Source organism: Hyperolius riggenbachi, chromosome 4 (genome assembly GCF_040937935.1).
Source record: "Hyperolius riggenbachi isolate aHypRig1 chromosome 4, aHypRig1.pri, whole genome shotgun sequence".
Lineage (NCBI taxonomy): Eukaryota > Metazoa > Chordata > Amphibia > Anura > Hyperoliidae > Hyperolius > Hyperolius riggenbachi.
Window position 1 is genome coordinate 467062170 of NC_090649.1, and position 24941 is coordinate 467087110.

Sequence of the window (24941 nt, forward strand, 5' to 3'; positions counted from 1 at the left end):
GCCTGGGGCCTAGTGGGTGTCAAGGGGCCCTCCTGCCCCCTTCTTGTACCTCTCTCCACTTCAGCTTACCAAAAGGACTAAGAGTGCCCCCAAATCTACTACCGTGCCTGGGGCCTCATTACATCTTAATCCATCTCTGCCTAGTGCAGCCTTTCTCAACCTTTTTGCCCTGGAGGAACCCTGCAAGTAATTTTTGGATCTCAAAGAACCCCTGAATTTTTTTTGGCAGCTGGCATTGTCTTTAAAAGCTGGAGTGGCTGTTTATGTCACTACCCCCTATTATAGTGCCCTTCATTAACCACTTCACCCCAAAGGCGTTTTTACCCTAACGGACAAGAGCGATTTTCACCTTTCAGTGCTCATCCCTTGCATTTGTAAATAGCTTAATCACTACTAATCACAATGAAATGATCTATATCTTGTTTTTTTTCACCACCAATTGGGCTTTTTGGGGTTGATATTTGTTTTCAGTAATCACTTTATTTTCTATGCATTTTAAAGGGAAAAACAAGGAAAAAATGAAAAATTACACTATTTCTCCAATTTCATCCCCTATAGTTTTAATATAAACACTGCTAGTGTACATAAAGCCCACAGATTGTATCTGCCTATTTGTCCTGGTTATCACAAGATTTTAATTATGTCCCTAGTACAAAGTATGGTGACAATATAGTATTTGGAAATAAAGGTGTATATTTTCAATATTTCTTTTTCACTACTCTCACGTGCGCAGGAGCGCGCGCGCACATCGCTGTTTGACTTATAAAAATGTCCTAGAGCCATTAAGAGGCTCTAGCAGGACATTTTTATAAGTCTGCTTGTCATTAAGTGGTTAAAATATCTCCTTAGTCTAGTGCTTTTTATTATTATTCTGAATTGAATGCTTGGTTTTACAGAACCCCCTATTATAGTGTGCTCTCTATCATACTTATGCCAAGGAACAGCTGCAGAGTACTCAAGGAACCCTGGTTGAGAAAGCTTGGCCTAGTGGGTCCCAGCCCTAATGCTGCGTCCGTTAGCAGCGCTGCAACCTTTACATGAATAGTATTTTGTTCAGTGGGAAGTGACGGTTGGCTTGTAACCTTGTTTTACTCCCATCCTGAATGCGTTCATTATCTCTGTTTTGTTGCCTATTTGTACCTGCGCTATTGTACGGCGGTGCGTAGTCGTTCCCTGCATGCCGTTATTATTATACTTGACATAATTTCCTATTCATCTTCTCTATTCATCTCCCGTCTCCCATGAAGAGGTGAGCAGCGCGGCGGGCCATGCGCTGGGGATCTGCTGCTGCTTTCCAGGCTGTGTTTACCCAGAGAAATGCTAATCTGTATCGCAGCTATTGACTTTGCGGTTCTGAAATAAATGAAAGGTTTAATGTAGAGGAGTGTGTTGACTTTGGTCCACGTCATCTGTTGTCACTACAAACACAGGTGGGAACGCGGCGGGTGATGTCAGCCTTGTTTTCCTTGTGCGAAAAAACCTGTTTATATTACTTATACCAGCGTGAGAGTCTCTGGGAGAGCAGATTGTGGAGGAGCAGGACGTGCTCTGCTGTGTCGCGCTTCATCCCGTCCAATACAGCGATTCTTAAAGTAAATCTGAAGCGATTGTAAAAACAAAAATCAGATACTTACCTAAGGAGAGGGAAGGCTCTGGGTCCTATAGAGAGTTCCTGTTCCTCTCCCGGGGTCCTCGTTTCCCCGCGGGCTTCTCTGTTCAAATCTCCCGCCGCAGGAGACTTCGGAAGTCTTTGGAAGCCCATGTCCTCCTGAAGAGAAGCAGCTCTGTACTGCGCATGCGCGAGAGTGGGCACTCGCGCGTGCGCAGTACGGAGCAGCCGTCTTCGGGAGCCCGAGTGCTTCCAAAGACTTCCGAAGCCCACCAGAAGCAGAAGAGAGCAGTGTTCAGTCGTAGACTGCTAACTTGGGAGTCTGCGGGGGAACGCAGGGACCGTGAGGAGAATGAGAAGGCTGTATAGGACCCAGAGCCTTCCCTCTCCTTAGGTAAGTATCTGGTTTTTGCTTTCCCCTTTAAAGAACAAGCTACACCCATGCTAACCTAGAAATAAACAACACATATATAAGTAGATAAATACTACTTCTACTTGCATAACATATGTATTGTGCTATCCATGTAATGATTCCTGTGAATTTTATAAAGGAAAAGCAGAAAATCCTATTCTAGGCAGTGGCCATCTTGCCAAGCTAATGCTGACATCATATCCTCCCTGACTCTTGTCCCCCCCCCCCCCTTCTCTTGCTCATTGTGTATTCATTAGCTGCCCTCCTCCCAGAGTCTTTTTTTATTTACACATCCAATCGCTGAGTCACCTCAGCCTTGCTTGTAAACACAAGTAATCAGAGGGTGTTTCTGATAAGAAGCTAGGCAGGGAAATAAATGGAAGAGGAATATATTATAGATAAAAATAACTCCCAGCATTCAACTCTTTGGCACTGTTTGGCACTAGGGCCAGTGCTCCTAAAGTATGTGATCACTACAAACCATAACAGCAGAAAAAGTTTTGCAAGTTTTGAATGCAGGATTAGCATCTTTATCACTTAATACACTCAGACCAATTGCTGTTGAAATTTGATTTTTATGGTGACACTTCCGCTTTAATAAACTGTTTTTGCCCAACGTAACCTCCAGTCTTGTTACACTATCACATTATGCGACCCTTCGCCCATAATGATCTGTAGTTACGCAGACACAGAACATTTTATATTGCGTTTTTCTCCTGGTGGACTAAAAGCGACTCAGGGCTGCAGCCACTTAGGATGTGCTCCACGGGCAACTAGGATCGTTAGGGAGCCTTGCCCAAACACTCCCGACTGTTTTACACACCAGCTTTAAAGCAGACCTGAACTCAGAACATCCTCTCTGCCCTAAAATACGGTATATGCAACAGCATAATAACCTTTAAAGAAAAATGTTCTTTGTTACAGCTGATACAAATCCTGCGATAAATCTGCACGGTTTCTACGTCCTGCTTTTATGGAAGCAGGCATATTGTTAACATCCTGTGCTTTCAAATTAGCCTCTCAGCTGTGGCAGTCAGGTGGCGCAGCTGAGGAATCAAATTGCAACTTGTGATTAGACACAGATGAGGAGGAAATAAGATAGGCTGAACGCTGTAAATACATACATGCATTTCTCTATATGTTGCTTCTGTACTTTGCAAGAGTTCAGGTCCACTTTAAGTGACATGTACATGAGATAGACACATGTACATACAGTGGCAAGCACACAAATAACTGGACTGGGTTTTTGTCTTCTTTTTCTGCCTGAAAGAGTTAATATTCAGTTATGCAAGTAACATTTTCTCGCCACTTGGGTCCCAGTACTATAGCAACCCACACTGATAAGAAATCTTAGCCATAAACTAATTTCCTTGCAGAGAACGGCTTCTGAGAGCAGGGAAGAGATAAAAAAAAAAAAAAAGGTCAATAGTATATTTTAGCTCTCTGAGACACAGAACTTTGGGTCATTAAAACATTGTGTCATTTAGCAGACAAAAAACAATAAATAAGTTTTTAAACATAGCATAAAACTGTGGGATATCAAGGAATTTTTAGGAGTAGGAGGATAGGTACAATTGTATATAATCATCAGTTTGTTTTTACTTTATGTTCACTGTAAATTAAAGTTGTGCAGCAGTGGATGAAGGATAACTGTCAGAAGTAAAAAGCCCTATTTCTTTATAGCCGTCAATAACTTGTCAGCCCTAGAATCAGTACGGAATATACTGTATATAACAGGCAACGTGCTCTGAGGAGTCACATGACAGCATTGATGAAAGGACGGCATAGATGTCTCTAGATAACAGCCAGTTATTTGCCCTTGGCCAATAAAAAGGCTGTTTAATCTGTCCAATCAGATTTCAGAGAGTCAGGTGCTTATTTGTCCTGCCGAATACACAAGCCCAGAACAGGTCTCACGCTGATAAAGGAACCAGGGAATCCATCATGATAGCAGACTTGTGCTAAAGCAGACCTTCCACTCTGCTCTGAGGCCGGGTGCACACATAGCAGAAACGCTAGCGTAAGGGGAACCGCTGCGTTTTATGCAGCAATGTTAGTCTATGGGATGCAGAAGAAGCTGCGTTTCGCTGCGTTTGTACAGTATGCTTTTCGCAAACGTTGGTAGTGTCATCATATGCAGACTGGCTGCCAGAACGCACATAATGAAAGTCTATGGTAACGCATATGCATTGCGTTTATAATGCGTTTTTTATGCGTTTTTAATCAAAAATTGAAGTTCTCTGATGTGTTTACGCTTCTTGTTGTCTTAGTGATTTGCATACATTAAAAAAAAATGCATACAAAACGCATACGCGTTTTACATTAATGAATCGAAAACGCACTCAAAACGCATCTGCGTAGAAAATACGCAAAACGCACCAAAAAACACGGTAAAAACGCGACAGAAAATTGAACCGCACCATACCAAAACGCTACTTTTTCACGCTATGTCATATGTGAACCCAGCCTAAAGATAAGAAACAGCATAATAACCTTTAGGCCTGGTTGCCACTTGTGTGTTTTGTGTCAGATTTTTCTCGCATAAAATTCGCATTGATTTGGCAACTAATGGTAGAGAATGGGGCTGTTTCCATTTGATGCCAATTTTCACACGCGTTCGTACGTGTGAAAAAAGGTCCTGCATAATTTTTTTCGGGCATTGCGTACAATTTGCGTATGCTTTGTATAGGCAATTTGCATAAAAAATTTGCATAAAAAACGCGTAAAAATTTACATGTGAATTTTCACCAAGCAGAAAAATCTTATACGATTTTTTGCAAGCGAAAATTTCACGCTACAGCGGAAACGGAAAAGCTGATACAAATCCTGCAATAAATCTTCATTGTGTCTACTTCCTGCTTTCATGGAAGGAGACATTGGGTTAACATCCTGTGTTTACAAATTAGCTGCTCTGCCGAGGCAGTCAGCTGATAGATCAAATTACAACGCGTGATTAGTCACAGATGAGGAAGAATTAGACATGCTGAACTCTCTAAATACACACAGGGTAATTTCTCTATGTTTTCCTGTGCAAGAGTTCAGGTCCACTTTAAAGAGCTTGGTGACCACATAAAACAAGAAAAACGCTCTTGTATTTGACACAGCTGTTCAACTAGAGCCTTTTTGGTCTGATAATAAACCATCAGATGGTATTTTGGATCAGCTCTATGCAAGGTAGCAGCTCTGACTACCCTTTGCCTTCAGGCGTATTTGGTAAGGTGAGGGGAGGGCTCAGAGGAGCTATCAGATGGGCCCTTGCCAACATGGCCCTAGGCATCTGACTAGGTTGCCCTGTGGGTGAACCACCTATGATGTTTACTATTTCAGTTTGTCATAAATATCCCCTAAAATTCCTGTGAGCCAGATCTGCCATTCATGTGACTATTTTTAGCGGAAAGTCCAAACTGTAGCTGTGTTTGGCTGAGTGGATCGGATGTGCCCCTGAGGTACAGGTAGTGCTGTCCATGCGCTGGGCCGATGAGTATTGTCCGGGGGGAGGGGATGCGCTCGCCGTGTCTTGTAGAGCTTTCTATTTTCCCATCGATAGTCAGCCATCTGTCGAGTGTACAGTGTAACGCGATCGTGTCCCGGGCTGTTGTGATTCTGTGTAAATACATGATCCAACCCATCAGAAGGAGCTGATTCTATTTACACAACCCCACAGGGAAGTGTCTCTCCCTTCTCCTTCTGTCACACAATACATCGCTGCTGCGCACACTGAGAGGGAGACTGCTGTGTATGTACTGTATGTATGTATGTTGTGTAAGTGATTCCCTCTGTATATTTACAGTGTATATTATAACAGCTGCGCTTGCCTTCTTCATATTAAAGGACAACTTACCTGGGAGGAATATGGAAGCTGCCATATTTGTCTCCTTTTACACAATGCAGATTGCCTGGCTGTCCTGCTGGTCTTCTGCCTGTAATACTTCAAAGTGGACCTAAACTCAGAACTTCCTCTCTGCTCTAAAAGATAAGCAACAGCATAATAACCTTTAAAGAAAACCTGTAACATCAAAAAGTTCCCTTTGGGGGTACTCACCTCGGGAGGGGGAAGCCTCAGGGTCCCAATGAGGCTTCTCACGCCGTCCTCCGTCCCTCGGGGGTCTCGCTGCAGCCCTCCGAACAGCAATGATGTAAATATTTACCTTCCCGGCTCCAGTGCAGGCGCTGTGGCGGCTTCCCGAAGTAGGCGGAAATACCGGATCGCTGTCAGGTCAGCTCTACTGCGCAGGCGCAAGTCTCCGGCACCTGCTCAGTAGAACGGACCCAACTGAGATCGGGTATTTCCGTCTACTTTGGAGCCCGAAAGCCGCAACAGCGCCCCCGCTGGAGCCTGGAAAAGTAAAACAAGGTGTCGGATCTGTTGGGCCACTGTTCGGAGGGCTGCAGCGAGACCCCCGTGGGACAGAGGACGGCGTGGGAAGCCTCATTAGGATCCCGAGGCTTCCCCCTCCCGAGGTGAGTACCCCCCAGGGGATCTTTTTGATGTTACAGTGTCTCTTTAAAGAAAAACATTTCTTTGTTACAGCTGATACAAATCCTGCAATAAAGCTGCAGTGTGTCTACTTCCTGCTTTCACAGAAGCAGACCTAGGGCTAACATCCTGTGTTTATAAATTAGCTGCTGTGCCAAGGTAGCCAGCTGACACAGCTGAGAGATCAAATAACAGTTGTGACTAGTCACAGATGAGGGGGAATTAGACAGGCTGAAAATCGTCGCGATGTTCGCGTATACGATTGCAAAATCGATTTTTACCACGATTTTAATGAAAGTGAATGGGAGCGATTTTTAAAAAGTGCTAATCAATCACAAAGCGCTCAGAAAAGCGCTTCTAGTTTGAATGAGCCCTACACAAGCATACAGATCAGGTGCTCTGACTGGAATCTGACAAGATTAGCGATTACTGTCAGAGGGTTTGCAGCCGACAGTCCCCCATTATAATTCAGCTAGCACTAGGCTAGATAGCAGTGGTGGCCGGCATTCTCAGATTACTTTTTATCCTGCTGATCGCCCGCTAAATACATTACCCAGCCTGGATCCAGCGATCGGCGCAGCCTCCCCGGACAGCTCAGCTCTTCTCTATGGGGAGGATCGCTCATGACGTCATGCACAGACCCGATCCTCCCCATAGAGAAGACCGGAGATGTGCAGGGAGGCTGCGCCGATCGCTGGATCCAGGCTGGGTAATGTATCGGGGGGGATCAAAAGTAATCTGAGGATGCCGGCCACCACTGCTAGCTAGCCTAGTGCTAGCTGAAGCTATTACAGCTATCCAATCGCTTACAATTATACTGGGGGGCTCCTGGGGACAGCCGGCGGTATGCCCGACACAGTGTTTTTCTGCTCGGTTTTCCACCCAATTGTTGTTGTTTTTTTGCTCTATTCTGCGCTCAATCCTCTTATCGTCCACTCGTTTTATTTTTTTCCATTCACTTTTATGAGAAATCTAGCGCAGAATCGATGGAAAGGAATATTGGACATGTCAGGAATTATCTATCGAATCCATCTATCGAGCGGAAAGACGTGTCGTGTGTGCCCAGCATTAGGTGTGTGATCCACACTACTGATGCCAGAAAAATCAGCCGAGTGTCAGGCAAGTGGTATTATTTCAAAGGAAATAGATATGGCAGCCTCCATATCCCTCTCAGGTCAGTTGTCCTTTCTAAAGTGGACCTGAACTCAGAACTTCCTCTCTGCTCTAAAAGATAAGCAACAGCTTAATAACCTTTAAAGAAAAAAAACCATCTGTGTTACAACTGCTAAAAATCCTGCAGTACATCTGCAGTGTTTCTACTTCCTGTTTTCATAGAAGCAGACATAGGGTTAACATCCTGTGTTTTACACATTAGCTGCTCTGCCTAGGCAGCCAGCTGACACAGCTTAGAGATCAAATTACAAATTGTGATTAGACACAGAGGAGGGGGAATTAGACAGGCTAAACTCTCTAAATACATACAGGGTGTATTTCTCTCTGTTTCCTCTGTACTGTGCAAGAATTCAGGTCCATTTGAATGTTGGCTGGATAGTGTAATGGTTAAAGTGTACCAGAGCTGAATGGAACAAAAAGATGTATACATACCTGGGGCTTCCTCCAGCCCCATCCGCTCGTATCGCTCCCCCGCTGCCATCCTCCTCCTCCAGTCTTTGCAGGAGAAGTGCGCCCTCTAGCAGCTGCTGGGGCGATACACTAAGAGCGCACTTCTCTTACGTCAGACTGGAGCCGACTGACGGAAGTGCGGGGACCTGGTTCCCGAACCTGCGGGCAGCGGAGGACGGTGGTGTGGGAGCGAACCGAGCAGGTGGGGCTGGAGGAAGCCCCAGATATGTATACATCTTTTTGTTCCATTCAGCTCCCTTTAACGGTTCTGCCTCTGACACAGTAAGCCAGCACCTATTCACTAAGGAGACCTTGGGCAAGACTCCCTAAGACTGCTACTGCCTACTTAGCACGCCCTAATGGCTGCAGCTCAAGTGCTTTGAGTCCGCCAGGAGAAAAGCCCAATATAAATGTTGTCTTTTGTCTTCTTAGAAAAAAAACAAGTACATTTTTCTAGCAAGCACTTTGCCCGTCAATAAACGAGGCCCTTTATTTTAATTTCCGTTTCCATACTGGGGGACACCCAGCGCTGGAGAAAATGTCAATTTTCAATCAGGCTGTAAACTCTGTGAACATGTATCATTTCATCAAACGTATGGCTGTACAGGGTATATTGTCTGGTCTGGTCACTAACTGTCCCTCAGAGGAACTTACAATCTAATCCCTACCATAGTCATATGTCTATGTATCTATTGTAGTGTATGTATCAGAGTCTAGGGCCAATTTTTAAGGGGAAGCCAATGAACTTATCTGTATGTTTTTTGGGATGTGGGAGGAAACTGGAGTGCCCGGAGGAAACCCACACAGACATGGGGAGAACATACAAACTCCTTGCAGATGTTGACCTGGCTGGGCCCTATGCCTAGTATGTAGGCGTCTCTGTAAGTCGATACACATAGTAAATCGCAGCAGTGTCCGGCATGTGGGACTGTTGTTGTTGTTCCGCTTTTACGAGCAACTGGTTAATGAATTATTGAAGTCACTGAGATTCCTTCCCCCTCCATATGGCATCATAAAAGCTCAGGGAGAGTTAGGGAAGAAGTGCTATCATTGTTAGTTCCTTCTCTGTGTGTGTTTTTGTCCTCTTTGGTTGGGTAAATAAAATCCCCGGCACCTGTTCGCATTACATCATCTGTTTGGGAGGATTGGGCGGCTGCACGATAAGCGCCGCACTGAAGAGGTCATTGTGAGCGCTCTGAGGGCTGATGTCATGCTGGATGATGTCACTCTGCTATTGTGTGGTTGCCATAGTGTCTGGCCAGGTGGAGGGCCTGAAAATGATGAACGAGCAGATGCAATTAAATCGTCCTTTGTGTACCGAGACTTGGTCTGAGAGGTGAAGGGCGGCTGGGGTCTTCATTCAGCGCAGCGTGTGATTGCGAGGTTCCGGGAGTTTGTCAAAATTCAGAAAGGATTTTTCGAACCCGCACACGTGCGGCATTCACTGAAAATGCTGTCATTTTGCTTATCTTTTATGTCTTGTGTTATGCTCACAAAACTGAACGTGGGTCCGAATTTTTGGATTTACCAATAATAATAATAACTTTGCCATAGGCACAAGCCTAGGGTCGCTGTTGCCTAGAAGGAGCGGCAGAAAGGGAAAGAGGGGTTGCTGTCTATGGAAGAAATGCTGAACAACACATGAAAGAGAGGAGGGGCTGCTGTACACGGATGTTACACATGAAAGAGAGGGCTGCACGAGGAATGGGAGGAGGGCTGCTGTACATGGATGTTACACATGTAAGAGGAGGCTGCACATGGGATGGGACAGGGGCTGCTGTACATGGATGTTACACATGTAAGAGGAGGCTGCACATGGGATGGGACAGGGGCTGCTGTACATGGATGTTACACATGGAAGAGGAGGCTCCACATGGGATGGGAGGGAGGTGGTGTTCATCGAAGTTTGACATGGAAGAGGGGGCTGCACATGGAATGGGAGGGGGGCTGCTGTACATGGATGTTACACATGGAAGAGGGGGCTGCACTTGGAATGGGACAGGGGCTGCTGTACATAGATGTTACACATAGAAGAGAGTCTGCACATGGAATGGGAGGGGGGCTGCTGTACATGGATGTTACACATGGAAGAGGGGGCTGCACTTGGAATGGGACAGGGGCTGCTGTACATAGATGTTACACATAGAAGAGAGTCTGCACATGGAATGGGACAGGGGCTGCTGTACATAGATGTTACACATAGAAGAGAGTCTGCACATGGAATGGGAGGGGGGCTGCTGTACATGGATGTTACATATGGAAGAAGGAGCTGCAAATGGAATGGGAGGGGGGGATGCTGTACATCAGGGGTCTCAAACTCGCGGCCCTCGATACAATATTTTGTGGCCCTCGCCGGCAAAAGCTTCCTTATAGTTCGCTTCAGTGCTCCCAAGTAATCCGCCGCATCCCCGCCGCTAAACGAGGGCTGCAGAGCCCCCAAATCGCCCGGGGGGCAATCCGCCGACATTTCCTGGAAGGGGCAGAGCTTTCAGCTTCAGCTCTGCCCTTCCTGACGTCAATCGCCGCACTGATCGCTGCCTCTCCCCGCCCCTCTCTGTGAAGGAAGAGTGAGAAGGGCGAGCAGAGGCGGCGATGCACCGCGATTGTGAAATTCCTTATGCGGCCCAGCCTCATCCTGACTTTGCTTCCTGCGGCCCCCAGGTAAATTGAGTTTGAGACCCCTGCTGTACATGGATGTTTCATATAGAAGAGGGGGCTGCACATGGAATGTGAAGGGGGCTGTTGTACATGGATGTTACATATGGAAGAGGAGGCTGCACATGGAATGGAAGAGGGGCTGCTGTACATGAATGTTACACATGGCAGAGGGGGCTGCACATGGAATGGGAGGGGGCTGCTGCACATGGATGTTACACATGGAAGAGGGGGCTGCACATGGAATGGGAGGGGGCTGCTGTACATGGATGTTGCACACGGAAGAGGGGGCTGCACATGGAATGGGAGGGGGCTGCTGTACAGGGATGTTACAAATGGAAGAGGGGGCTGTACATGGAATGGGAGAGGGCTGCTGTACATGGATGTTACACATGGAAGAGGGGGCTGCACATGGAATGGTAGGAGGGCTGCTGTACATGGATGTTACACATGGAAGAGGGGGCTGCACATGGAATGGGAGGGGGCTGCTGTACAGGGATGTTACATATGGAAGAGGGGGCTGTACATGGAATGGGAGAGGGCTGCTGTACATGGATGTTACACATGGAAGAGGGGGCTGCACATGGAATGGTAGGAGGGCTGCTGTACATGGATGTTACACATGGAAGAGGGGGCTGCACATGGAATGGGAGGGGGCTGCTGTACATGGATGTTACACATGGAAGAGGGGGCTGCACATGGAATGGGAGGGGGGCTGCTGTACATGGATGTTACACACGGAAGAGGGGGCTGCACATGGAATGGGAGGGGGGCTGCTGTACATGGATGTTACACATGGAAGAGGGGGCTGCACATGGAATAGTCTGTGCCCCTCACAAGTGTAATTTAGGGATCTGGCTGAACCCCAAATTATTCCTCCCTCCGATTTGCTACGACTTGGAGGGGGAATAGTATCTTTAATGCCGTCGGGGATTTGAGCGGCAGCCGGGTGAGCCGTCATTTGGCTCACCCTGCGCCAAGCTCAGTGGCGGTGCAGTAATACGTACGTCCATGTCTTCTCATAGCAAATCCTGAGTTCTGTTCTGCATGCCTGTTGGCCAGCTGCTGTCCACTCTGAAAAGCAGACTTAGTGTGAAGCGGCCTTTAACCCTATCAATTCCATTTCCGTGATCACCCACATACCACCCCCACAGCAAGTAATGTTTTCCTGTGTGCTGGGATGCCGATGTGTGCTTCCTCAGGTGGCGTCACGTGTCAGGGAGGCATCCCCCTTTCCCTCCCTGGCTGCCCACCCCTCCTCCCTCCCTGGCTGCTCATCCCCCTCCTTCCCAGCCGCCGCTAGATTGGTTACCCAGGGCCGGTGTTCCAACATTTTAGCATACCCCACAGAATAGCATACAAATGCTACTGAGCATGTGCAAAGTCATGCAGGGCATACATTAACCCCATAATACCCATCAGCAGCATTAACCTTTTCAACCCCAGTTAGCTGCCTGTGTGCTGATGTGCAATCTCCACTATCCAAGTGGACATAGAGTTAGAATAAAAAGTACACCGGTTCTAGACTTTTTACTGCCTGAGGCAAACTTGTGAGGATGCCCCCCCCCTTCTCCCCATTTTGGAATGACTGCATAGCACCCGAAAACTTTCACACTCAGTATAGGTAGGTAACCAGGTATAGGTGCCCCCTGCATAGGGTAGCCAGCTATAATTGCCCCAGTGTAGGCAGTATAGTTGCCCCAGTATAGGTAGCTAGTATGGTTGCCCCCAGTATAGGTAGTATAGTTGCCCTAGTATAGGTAGGTAGCTAGTATAGTTGCCCCAGTAGAGGTAGTATAGTTGCTCCAGTATAGGTAGTATAGTTGCCCCAGCATAGGTAGTTAGGATAGTTGCCCCAGTGTAGGTAGCATACTTGCCCCAGTATAGATAGCTAGTATAGTTGCCCCCAGTATAGGTAGTGTAGTTGCCCCAGTATAGATAGCTTGTATAGTTGCCCCAGTATAGGTAGTATAGTTGCCCCAGTATAGATAGCTAGTATAGTTGCCCCCAGTATAGGTAGTGTAGTTGCCCCAGTATAGATAGCTAGTATATTTGCCCCCAGTATAGGTAGTGTAGTTGCCCCAGTATAGATAGCTAGTATAGTTGCCCCAGTATAGGTAGTATAGTTGCCCCTGTATAGGTAGCTTAGTTGCCCCAGTATAGATAGGTAGTATAGCTGCCCTCAGTATGGGTAGTATAGTTGCCCCAGTATAGATAGCTAGTATAGTTGCCCCAGTATAGGTAGTATAGTTGCCCCTGTATAGGTAGCTTAGTTGCCCCCAGTATAGGTAGGTAGTATAGTTGCCCCCTATAGATAGCCAGTATAGTTGCCCCTGTATAGGTAGCTTAGTTGCCCCCAGTATAGGTAGGTAGTATAGTTGCCCCATATACATAGCTAGTATAGTTGCCCCGAGTAAAGGTAGTGTAGTTGCCCCTGTATAGGTAGCTTTGTTGGCCCAATATAGATAGCTAGTATAGTTGCCCCCAAGTTGGTTGCCAGCCTGCTCCCCCCTCCCTCCCCAGCCACTGCTAGATTGTTTACCTTATTTAAACCAGCGGCGGCCGACTCCTGCAGCTCGTAATTAGTGACTGATGCAAAATAAAATAATTCTTAGTATGATATACCACCCAAAGTAAGTCTAATTGTCAGCAAAAGAAACAATATATAGATTATTTCATTGTTATAAATAGTGATAAAGTTATTGGCGAATGAAAGGGAGGAGCGCTGAAAGTTGAGAATTGCTCTGGTCTTTAAAGGGACTCTGAGCACCTCTCATTGTTATGCCTTTAAATAGACTCCGACCAGTACTGAAAAGTACTTAAAGATGCATACCATTCTGTAGCTTGTGCTCTCCTCTTTCATTTGATACCTTCTACACCAAATAGTTTTCGTTCGATTTCAATTTAAAAATCGCGGCTGCCATCTTGGCTATGTTATAACTTCTGGGTCACCCCTGTCTTCTCTGTTAGAGAAGTGCATCACTGAATGAAGCAGGAAGAGGAAGTGACACGCATGGCCATTGCAAGAGGCTCCTCCAGAGGGGTCATAGCACGACTTTGTTGGAAGTCGTCTGGCTTAAAGGCATTCCCATGAGAGTTGCTCGGAGTCCCTTTAACCAGTCCAGCCTTTCTGTACGACTATGCTCGCCCAGATAGGCACTGCTGCTGTTCCTGCGGGGTGCGCGCGATCGGGCGTGCTCCCGCGCACGCTCCTGCCGCCCGCCGTTAGCCCCCCGATCAGTGAATGGGAATATAATTCCCATTCACCGATCTAACTTCCCCGCAGAAAAACCGATGCTTTCTATTCAGAGAGCGCTGTATTTCTGTCATCAGGAAACTTCTCCGTCTTCTTTTAGTTCCTGGATCCATCCAGGACTTTTTTGACTGTGGCCATCTTGTGGGCAAATAGTAAACTGCACGCACACACATTTTTTATAAAACAATTATATTATTATTCATTTAAAATTAGCTGTTTCCCTCCCACACCCAAAATTACCCAAATACATTTTTTAATAAAAAATAAAAATAAAAAAAATTACAATAAAAAAACAACAACATAAATAGTCTGAACTTTTTAAATATGCATGTCAAGAGAGTATATTTTTATATTATTTTAAATTATAAGCTTGTAAATAGTGATGAACGCAAATTGAAAAAAATGCACCTTTATTTCTAAATAAAATATTGGCGCTATAAACTGTGATAGGGACATAAATTAAATGGTGTAATAAGCGGGACAAATGGGCAAATAAAATACAGTAGTTTTAATTACGGTAGCGTATTTTAATTTCAAGTTATAATGGCCAAAAACTGAGAAAAAATGATTTTTTTTCCCTTTCTTTCTTAATCTTCCTGTTAAAATGGATTTTGAAAAAAATAATTTTTAGCAAAATGTACCACCCAAAAAAAGCCTAATTAGTGGCGGAAAAAACGAGATATAGATCAATTAAATGTGATAAGTAGTGATAAAATAATTGGTGAATGAATGGGAGGTGAACGTGGCACGGATGCATGAGGTTTTCGACACTGTGGTGCTGAACCAGTTACGAGGAAAAAAAACCTCAGTGATTAACTTGTTAAAAAATAAGACACATAGGAATAGAGATGTCGCCGGCGAACCCCTCACCCTGTACTACTTCCGGGTCACTATGACTCGGAGTAGTAAGGCTGCGCTGGGCCGGTGGTTCGCATCCTTGATCGTGCGCCTGTTGCCGGGCAATTTCTGCGCATGCGAGTGACGTCATGAGTGAAGTCACGCTCATGCGCAAAGAGTGCCCGGGAACAGGCGCGCGATGAAAGACGCACACTGCCGGCCCAGCGCAGCCGTACTACTCCGAGTCATAGCGACCTGGAAGTAGTAGCGGCCCATAGAGATTCGCCTACATCTCTATATAGGAAAACAAAAACAGGACACTTTTTTAAAATCCTTCATAAACTTTTTTCTCTTAGTTTTAATGAAAGTTGTACGCTGCGCAGTGATAATCACTCTCCCGTCTGACGCTTCTTCCAGGTGGACTCAGCAGCTTCAGACAGCACCACGAGAGCCTCTGCGACAATTCCCTCCAGCTCCAGGACTGCCCGGATGGAGGCGGGGCCTCAGCCGTGACCATCACACTACCTCAGTCCGTCCCCAGCACTCCGGACATCGAGAACGCGGAACTGACCCCCATCCTCCCCTTCCTGTTCCTCGGCAACGAGCACGATGCTCAGGACCTGGAGAAGATGCAGAGGATGAACATCGGATACGTCGTCAACGTCACCACCCACCTCCCCCTCTACCACTACGAGAAAGGGATATTCAACTACAAGCGTCTTCCGGCAACAGACAGCAACAAGCAGAATCTCAGGCAGTACTTCGAGGAGGCGTTCGAGTTCATAGGTACAGTTCCTGCTTTCTTTGTTTCTGTCACGTATTATAGAATGTGGTAAAGCGGACCTGAACGTTTGCACAGGACAGAAGGAAAACAGAGAAATGCACCCTGTATGTATTTAGAGAGTTTATCCTGTCTAAATCCCCCTCATCTGTGACTAATCACACATGTAATTTGATCTCTCAGCTGTGTCAGCTCAGCTGCTCTTCTGAGGCAGCAAAAATGCCTAATTTGTAAACACAGGTCCAAGTTTTTGCAGGGGGGGCCCGGTGATTTATAGTTACGCTCCTGATTATTCCTGTACAGTGCTCAGTCCGTCCAGTCACACTGTGAGGAGTTCTCCTTTAAATATAACCAGAAGGCTTGTAGTGTCATTAAAGTCTAATCTGCAGCATGCTACAAATTCTCGCACGGCCGTATCCGCGTCACGTCTCCTCCTATTCACTTCCATATTAGAAGATGCAGAAGTGACATGAATGGGAGCGGAAGTGATGCGTAGCCGCATCACCTCCCTTTGGCTCCCATTCACTAGTGAAAACGGGCCCTTAGCAGTGTCTACAGGCCACAGCAGTGTCAGTATTTTGTTACAAACGAAACATGTTGCAATACATTACCTGTTAGACTACGTTTCCACTTAATATAGCCCGTCTGCGGCGGCAGCGGTACTGTGTAATTTAATGAAGAGCAGCATCTAAAAAAAAATAGCAAGCAAGGTTGTTTTTTTTTTTTTTTTTTTTTTGCTGTTTTTTCACAAACAAACAAACATTGCAAGCAAATCAGACCTTTAATTAAAAATAGGGGCAGTCAGTCTAACACATTTCCGTGTGTGGGGAAAGAAATTCTGCTAGTGGTAAATATACTTTGAGGCATGAATTATGTAGCAATGCAAGTCAATGGGCAACACATTAACCTCCTTGCCGGTTATCCCGAGCTCAGCTCGGGGTAACCTGCGCAGGAGGATATCTCAGGCCCCGCTGGGCCGATTTGCATAATTTTTTTTTTGTTACAAGCAGCTAGCACTTTGCTAGCTGCTTGTAACTTCCGATCGCCGCCGCTCTCCGCCGATCCCCCGCAATCCGCCGCGCCGAGTCGCTCCCCCCCCCCCGCCCCAGAGCCCTACGCTGCCTGGCCAATCAGTGCCAGGCAGCGCTGAGGGGCGGATCGGGATTCCCTATGACGTCGGTGACGTCATCCCGCCCCGTCGCCATGGCGACCGGGGAAGCCCTGCAGGAAATCCCGTTCTCAATCCCGATTTCCTGCATACTCTGATCGGCGATCGGAGTGGGTGGGGGGATGCCGCCGCTCAGCGGCTATCATGTAGCGAGCCCTGGGCTCGCTACATGATTTAAAAAAAAAAAATTAAAGAAAAGTGCGGCGCTGCCTCCTTGCCGGATTTTTTAGACCGGCAAGGAGGTTAAGAGCAAATGACGGCATGCATGGGCAGACCGATGGGAATCCCAGTGGTGTACTTCCTGTCCAGCAGGGAGTATGTCGCGGGAAGGCATGATGCATATGACCCTGTCGCCATTTAGATGGCTCGATAGATCATTTCCGACATGTCCGATCTCCGGCCCGATCGTTTCCATACTCGATCCTGCATGGAGGACTATGGGAAAAGATAAGAAAAACGAGTGGAAGATAAGAGAATCGAGCGCGGAAAACGATCGGGCATGTAATCGAGCCGTGTATGACCAGCATAAACTGAAAATAAGAATATGAGACTCCTAGAAAGTTTTATCTTTCCTTAGTACTACACATGCAATTAATTATCTCATAAGTTTATTTTCAATTCAGCTTTAAGCAACTGAAGTGACATGTGACATGATGAGACAGATATGTGTATGTACAGTACCAAGCACACTAATAACTATGCTGAGTTCCTTTTTTTCTTTCTCTGCCCGAAAGAGTTAGGGTGCGTTTCCACTAGTGCGGTGGGAAATCGCCGCGGATTCTCCGCGGACGAATTCGCATGCAGGAGCGAAAATTCGCATGAAAAAACACCATGCGAATTCCCTATTAAATACATTGTATTCGAATCGCATGCGTGTGTGCGGTGTCCGAATTCGGATGGCTCTGCTGAGCAGATTTTTCCTGCACAAGAAAACGCTCCGTTTTCCTGACAAGTGGACACAGGCTCATTCACTTTTATTGGTTATGCGAATTTGCATGCGGGGAACGCATGCGAATTCGCGTTAGTGGAAACGCACCCTGAAACATCAAGTATGCAAGTGACAGTTTCTGTCTGGGTCGGGAGCGGGTCGGACTGGGTCAGACTATAGCATAACCCTCACTGATAAGTAATTACAGCCATAAAACACTTTCCTGTCAGTAAATGGCTTCTAAGAGCAGGAAAGATATAAAAATGGTCAATAATTCATAAATTTGAGCTCTAGCATACTTCAATGAAGGTGTCATTGAGCAGAGACAATGAAACAGTGAAAACCTAAAAACTAGATTTAAATATAAAATAAAACTTTGGGATATCTAAAAAAGTCATTTTTAGGAGAAGGAGGACAGATACAATTGTTTTTCTCATCAGTTTATTTTCACCTCGGATGTCCTTTAAAGGTACCCAAATAATTTTGTTTCTTGAACTTTAAACAGAGTATCTTATCCCCCATTTATCATTTTATTGTATTATTTATTTTTATCAGTATATATTAAACTATATCCTATTCTTATTTTTGTTGTTGTTTGCCTTACAGAGGAGGCCCACCAGTGCGGCAAAGGCTTGCTAATCCACTGCCAGGCGGGCGTCTCTCGCTCCGCCACCATTGTGATCGCCTACCTGATGAAACACACGCGGATGACCATGACCGACGCCTACAAATTCGTCAAAGGAAAGCGACCAATCATATCTCCCAACCTAAACTTCATGGGCCAGTTACTGGAGTTTGAGGAAGACTTAAACAACGGTATTACGCCGCGTATCCTGACGCCAAAGCTAATCGGGGTAGAGACCATGGTGTAACCAAACCACTCCCCCTTCTAAGTAAAACAAAAACATTTTACTGGTATGGCTTTAAGAGAGAGAGAGAGAGAATGAAGATATCAAGTCATCTGGAGCAAAATGATTTCAGGACCGAGGGTTAAATGGTGAATCAGACAAGATTGAATTTTTATTTCCCTTTAAGCCCTCTGTCACCTTGGCAAAAAAAAAAAAAAATATGCCAAGGCTAAAAAATTTTTTAGAAAAAAAACAAAAATAAATCCATGGTGATCTGTGGTCTGTGCGGGTTCATAGACAGGCACGCTGTTTACACGATAGTGCGTTACTTTACAAATACAAGCCAGACCGTAGCTCCAAGGATGGATATCGACAAAAAAATAAATAAATAAATACAAAGTTACATGCAATGGAAAGAGCTGCCATAAATCACATACATGAAAGCGGCAAAGACGAGAAAAAATAATCGCAACTGTTAATTCTGTGTGTGTTCTCTTCTTCTATTTTTATATTTGCGCTGAATACGGTTTCACGAACACAGAACTTGACCATTACTCGCCCTTGGCGGCTTCTTGTGCAATAATTTTTTCGTTTTGAGTGTAAGAATGGTTAGAGGCGGCTGAATGTTTTATGAAACGGCCTACGGGCTCAGGTAGGCGGCCATTTTGCAGACCGAACCAACAGCGGGGTGAACATTTTTGTAAAGTATTGGCTAAATTTTTATTTAAAAATTGTTCTGCAGGCGAAATCATAAAGAATTTTATAAGGGTCCTTTTACACTCAATGCCGGATTTATATCTCTTCTGCCCCTTGGCCAAATGTGTTGTGACTCCCCTTCCATGTGCAGCAGTACCCCTTCCATTCCATGTGCAGCCCTCCTTCCATGTGTAACATCCTTGTGCAGCAGCCCCCCTTCCATTCCATGTGCAGCCCCCTCTTCCATGTGTAAAATCCATGTACAGCAGCCCCTCCCATTCCATGTGCAGCCCCCTCTTCCATGTGTAACATCCATGTACAGCAGCCCCTCCCATTTCATGTGCAGCCCCCGCTTCCATGTGTAACATCCATGTACAGCAGCCCCTCCCATTCCATGTGTAGTCCCCTCTTCCATGCGTATCATCCATGTACAGCAGCCCCTCTAGTGCAGCCCCCTCTTCCATGTGAATCATCCATGTTCAGCAGCCCCTCCCATTCCATGTGCAGTACCCTCTTCCATGTGTAACATCCATGTACAGCAGCCCCTCCCATTCCATGTGCAGACCCCGCTTCTACTGTATGTGTATCATCCATGTACAGCAGCCACTCCCATTCCATGTGTAGCCCCCTCTTCCATATGTAACATCCATGTACAGCAGCCCCTCCCATTACATGTGCAGACCCCTCTTCCATGTGTATCATCCATGTACAGCAGCGCTCCTCCCATTCCATGTGCAGCCCCCTCTTCCATGTGTAACATCCATGTACAGCAGTGCCCCTCCCATTCCATGTGCAGCCCCCTCTTCCATGTGTAACATCCATGTACAGCAGTACCCTCCCATTCCATGTGCAGTCCCCTCTACCATGTGTAACATCCATGTACAGCAGTACCCTCCCATTCCATGTGCAGCCCCCTCTTCCATGTGTATTCATGTACTGCAGGCCTCTCCCATTCCATGTGCAGCCCCCTCTCTTTTTTGAACAGTTCGCATGGACATTAGCTTCCCTTTTTTGGGGGTTACTCCCCATTGGTAGCCTCCTCTTTCGTGTGTATCAATCTCTTTTTCATGACCAGGTGCCTCCCTTGGGCTGCAGCTGCCCAAGGCCCGCACCTTTGTGGCCTTTACAGAAACCCGGCTCCAACTTAGCAGGATGGAAGTATAAGTGTTAAAGGACCCTAGGACCCATTTATATTTGCAAATTGTAGTGGGAGCTGAACGCATGTTTCTGACTGGCATGATATTTCTGGACTCGAGCTGCATCTGCTGTGGTTGCTAACGGAATTAGTGCAAGCCTATTGGAAGGGACAGTGTTTGTTCTCACTAGGCTGTTTCTTCTGTGTCTTCCCCCGCAGGTATTCGGGGGCCCCACGCTGCTGAGCTCCTTGACAAGCGCCAGTATCGGAATCCCAGCACAACCAGGGCTATCATTGCAGTGCAAAAGACCAATGGCGATCCTCCATAACACCAGTGAGGATTCTTATTGGTTCCCAAGTGGTAGACCAATGAGAATTCTCTCTGTTGCTAAGTAGAATCCCATTGCTGTAGCCAATGGTAGCCCTTTGTTTCTGCCAGGGCCCTCAGCTTACAGGCACTTGTCCCGGAGCCCAGCAGTGGTGTCAGCTGGGTGGAGGATCCAAATGGCAACCGAAGACATGTGAGGACTCAAATGGCAGCGGTGATGACAGGGGGGCAGCAGCGGAGAGCCAGATGCACAATGGTGTAATGTGAATACACTCACAGTCACAACTTATCCGCTTATCATACGCTGTAACGCACCTTTGTGTATCTGTCCCGAAGTGTGAACCTAGCCTAACCAATTTGATCAGGTCAATGGGATGATTCCTGGTGGTTGAGACACCATCCGCCAAGGCTCTGCAATGAGAGGGACCAGGAGCCCGATGGTGCAGTATCGTAAGGTAAAATTGGTATGAGTAGGATAGTAAGATATACTCACAAGGGTGGATTGCACTCCTGAACCCACCGACAGAGCTTACGGGAAGTTAACCGTTCTCGTTCGGTATCCCAGATCCGCTTGGCAGGTGGTGGTCGGTCGCTCTCCTTAGGTATTTGGACACGTGGTGTCCCATATACTATCCTAAAGGGTTGGACCACAACTAAGAAAACTTGTTGGAGGCGCCCAGAATATAATTATCTTAAAAGAGGCGCCCACAGCTGTGACTGCTACAGACTTAGGCACTTTGTTTTTGACCTGAGGAAGCGGGCCAGTATCCGTGAAATGCGTTGTCTTTTTTGTGCATTAAAAACTTTTACTTATATGGCTTGTCCATTTATGGAGGTAAGACCGAATTTCTCCTATACTTTATGATTTAAGATAATTATCTTCTGGGCGCCTCCAACAAGTTTTCTTAATTTGATCAGGTGATCGATTTACAGCACTGGTCATGCCCAGTTTAGGGAGCTGCTTTATTTTTGCTTTGGATACTGAGGGAGATGGTTAGAAACTGTTTGTGTTTTTTATTGCTGCTTACGTCCCTATTCCCTCACTTCCTTTCCTTGCAACCTCTTTGAAACCTTGTGGAATTCATGGAAAAACTGGTTATTCCAGAGACAAAAGTAAAAAACTTTTCCCACCCTATAAAAAGGGGAGTTGTGTTTGCTGCAGTTTCTGCCACTCTTAGGGGGCCTTACCCAGGGCTGGCGCTGCCATTAAGTCAAAGGGGGTAGTTGCCCCAGGAACACCGACAGCTTCCGGGCCCCCTTGTGCTGCTGGAACTCCAAGGGGTCTCCTCTGACTGCTTCCAGGACCCCTGCATGTGTGGCTGGGTGCACTGCATTGAAGCGCTGCGTAGGGGATGCTGAGGCCAAATGCGTCAGCACTACAGCCCCCACAATCCTTCTGCTCGTACCAGGTGGCAGCTAGGAGCAGTCACCTGGTACAAGCAGCAGGCGATGCAAGGGATTATGGGGGCTATAGTGCAGATGCATGTGGCCTCTGCATCCCCTATGCAGCACTTCAGTGCCGTGCAGCCAACCACACATGCAGGGGCCACGAGAGCAGACAGGGGAGACCACCTGAAGTTCCAGGGGGGCAAGGGGGACCGGCAGCTGTTGGGTCCCCGCAGAACTGCAGTGCTGTACAATGCAAATGGATGGGGATGGATGTGCGGTGGGACAGATCTGGGCCCCGAGGGCTGACTTTGGAGGTGAGGGGCCCCAGATTTCCTTTGCCCTGGGGCCCCTGGTTAGCTTAAACCGGCCCTGGACATACCTACTGTCTGTCTAGACAGTGAGAATTCTCACAGATGGGGACACAAAACAGTGATAAAAATCCAAGAGACGTTTGCAACCTTTACCACGCTGTCCAAAAATAAAAGTAAACACTTTTCTGAGAAAAGAACATTTAAAGTAATTGCCAGGGATGACCATCTTGTTCGACTTAGCGTTTAATCCTCCACTCTATGCGCAACTGAACTCCTCCCTACTAGAAAGCCACACCCATTTCACATAAGCCCCTCCCCTTCTAACGTGATCAGTACGCTCAGAATGAACCCAATGGGGAAGTTGCAAAATGGCCGCCTGTGTGTAAGGCTACGGAAGCACTTACATGGTGAAATGTGCCAGCACTTAGATAAGATATAAACTAAAGCAATTATTATATTTTTTTGTTTTAATTTGACTGGTTATGGTGCCATAAACCCTGTTCAATATGTATATCAGAATGTAAAAAAAGAAACAAAAATGTAAAAAAAAATATATAAGAGGTTTTATTTTAACTATTTTTTTGCACAAAAAAAACATAGGCGTGTTCCTGTTGTCTGTGTAAAATGTCATTTTTGACTATAAAACTATTGAAAATTGAATTTTACCACGTCTCTGGTTGCTTTATTAGTAAATTGACGGCAATGGCATTGGTGTTTCGTGCTGTTATGGTGATGGGGTGCAGAAAGGAATGGGGCTAATGGACTATATGGGTGCTGTAAGGCCTGACTGGTTATGTCTCTATGCCCCAATCTAGTGCCGCAGCTCTGAGCTCGGCCCGCGTCTTCACCTATAGACAAGCCCCCACTTGAACAGGACACAAGATATGTCTCCTGACTTCGGTTACCCCCAGGTCTTAACGTGCAAGGCATACAAACTGAAGTAGAGATAACAATAGGACCTGCTAGGACCCCACTAAGGCTAGTAACACAGTTCAGATAGTTCATAAGTATCACACAGGGCAATTACCTTGATTCAAGAGGATGAGGTCCTCTGTGTCGATGGCCAGTAATGACAGAGGTATGAGGATCAGGCAGTGTGGGATCCAGGCGGATTTGCAATAGTTCATGCCAGTCCACATGCAACATTATTCAACAGGTAGTGAATGCTCCAGGCAAGGAGAGAGTTCAAGCAAGGATTACATGCAAGATTATTCAATATGCAAGGATTAGGGTCCAGTAACTTAGCCAAGGTCAGTCCAAGCAGCAAGCAAAGGTTATTCAAGAAACAAGGCAGAGGTCGCTGCAGGCAGCAGGCAAGGGTATCCAGGAAACAAGGCAAGGGTTAATCACAGCAGACAGGAATCGTCAACAAGCCAAAGGTCGAGACTCAGTAATATCAATAAGTGAGTGCGCACCTAGCAACTAGCCAAAGCTATGCTTATCACGGGCGATGACTGGGAGCACTCTGCAGGTTTAAATACAACTTTCAACCAATCAGTGGCCGGCCACACTCCGCACATCCAATCACACAGGGTTCAGCCTACCTAGGTGTCAGCTGTAACGTCAGCTGATACCGCACTATTGCTTACATTTGCGGAGGGCGTATTGCGAACGCGTCCTTCGCCTATCCGGATGTGCGGTTTGTGTCTCAGCTGTGATGTCATCAGTGGAGAACAAGCGGCAAGACCCGGAAGCGACGGATTCCGCCCAGGTCTCGACGGAAACTTCAATAGCAGGCAAGTTCCTTATAGGTGCCACATAGACGCTAATGCAAAATATTGGCTATTGGGCGCCAAAGCAGAAATTTGGGTGCCTGATAAATAGTAGGCGCTGGGCTCGTCCAACCAAAAATTTCATTTTTAAAAAATATTGTTTTTAAATTCGTTTTGACAATTATTTTGTAAATTGTTTTAACATTTTTTTTATTATTTTGACATTTGTTTTGAGAGTTATAATTATGTAAATTATCTTTTGAAATGTATTATCTTAGAAATGTATCACTTTTTGTATTAGCGTTATTTGCAACGGAGAAAGGGAGTTTTAGGGTTAGGCATCAGGAAGGGAGTTTTAGTGTTAGGCACCTCCAGGAGGGGGGGGGGTCTTTGGCTTAGGCACCACCAGGGGGGGATCTTAGGGTTAGGCACTGCCAGGGGTCTTAGGTCTAGACACCACCAGCGGGGTCTTAGGGTTAGGCACCACCAGGGGGGTCTTAGGGCTAGACACCACCAGGGGGGTCTTAGGGTTAGGCACCACCAGGGGGGTCTTAGGGCTAGACACCACTAGGGGGGTCTTACTGTTAGGCACCACCAGGGCGGTCTTAGGGTTAAGCAATACCAGGGGGGGTCTTAGGGTTACGGACCACCAGGGGGGCTTAGGGTTAGGTACCACTAGGGGTCTTAGGGTTAGGCACCACCAGGGCGGTCTTAGGGTTAGGCACCACCAGGGGGGTCTTAGGGTTAGGCACCACCAGGGGGGTCTTAGGGTTAGG

The 24941-nt window shown here is 46.5% G+C and overlaps 1 protein-coding gene across 3 annotated transcripts in view; it reads left to right on the top strand.

Moving 5' to 3' along the window:
* The window catches only part of DUSP10 (dual specificity phosphatase 10), a 68889-nt gene extending 45897 nt beyond the window's left edge, over positions 1 to 22992 (top strand). For all 3 annotated transcript variants that reach the window (XM_068232874.1, XM_068232873.1, XM_068232875.1), the window contains exons 3-4: positions 15287 to 15655; positions 18353 to 22992. In XM_068232874.1, the coding sequence (XP_068088975.1) occupies positions 15287 to 15655; positions 18353 to 18618 (635 nt within the window). In that variant the 3' untranslated portion in view covers positions 18619 to 22992. The remainder of the gene's footprint in view (positions 1 to 15286; positions 15656 to 18352) is intronic.
* Positions 22993 to 24941: the final 1949 nt, after the last annotated feature.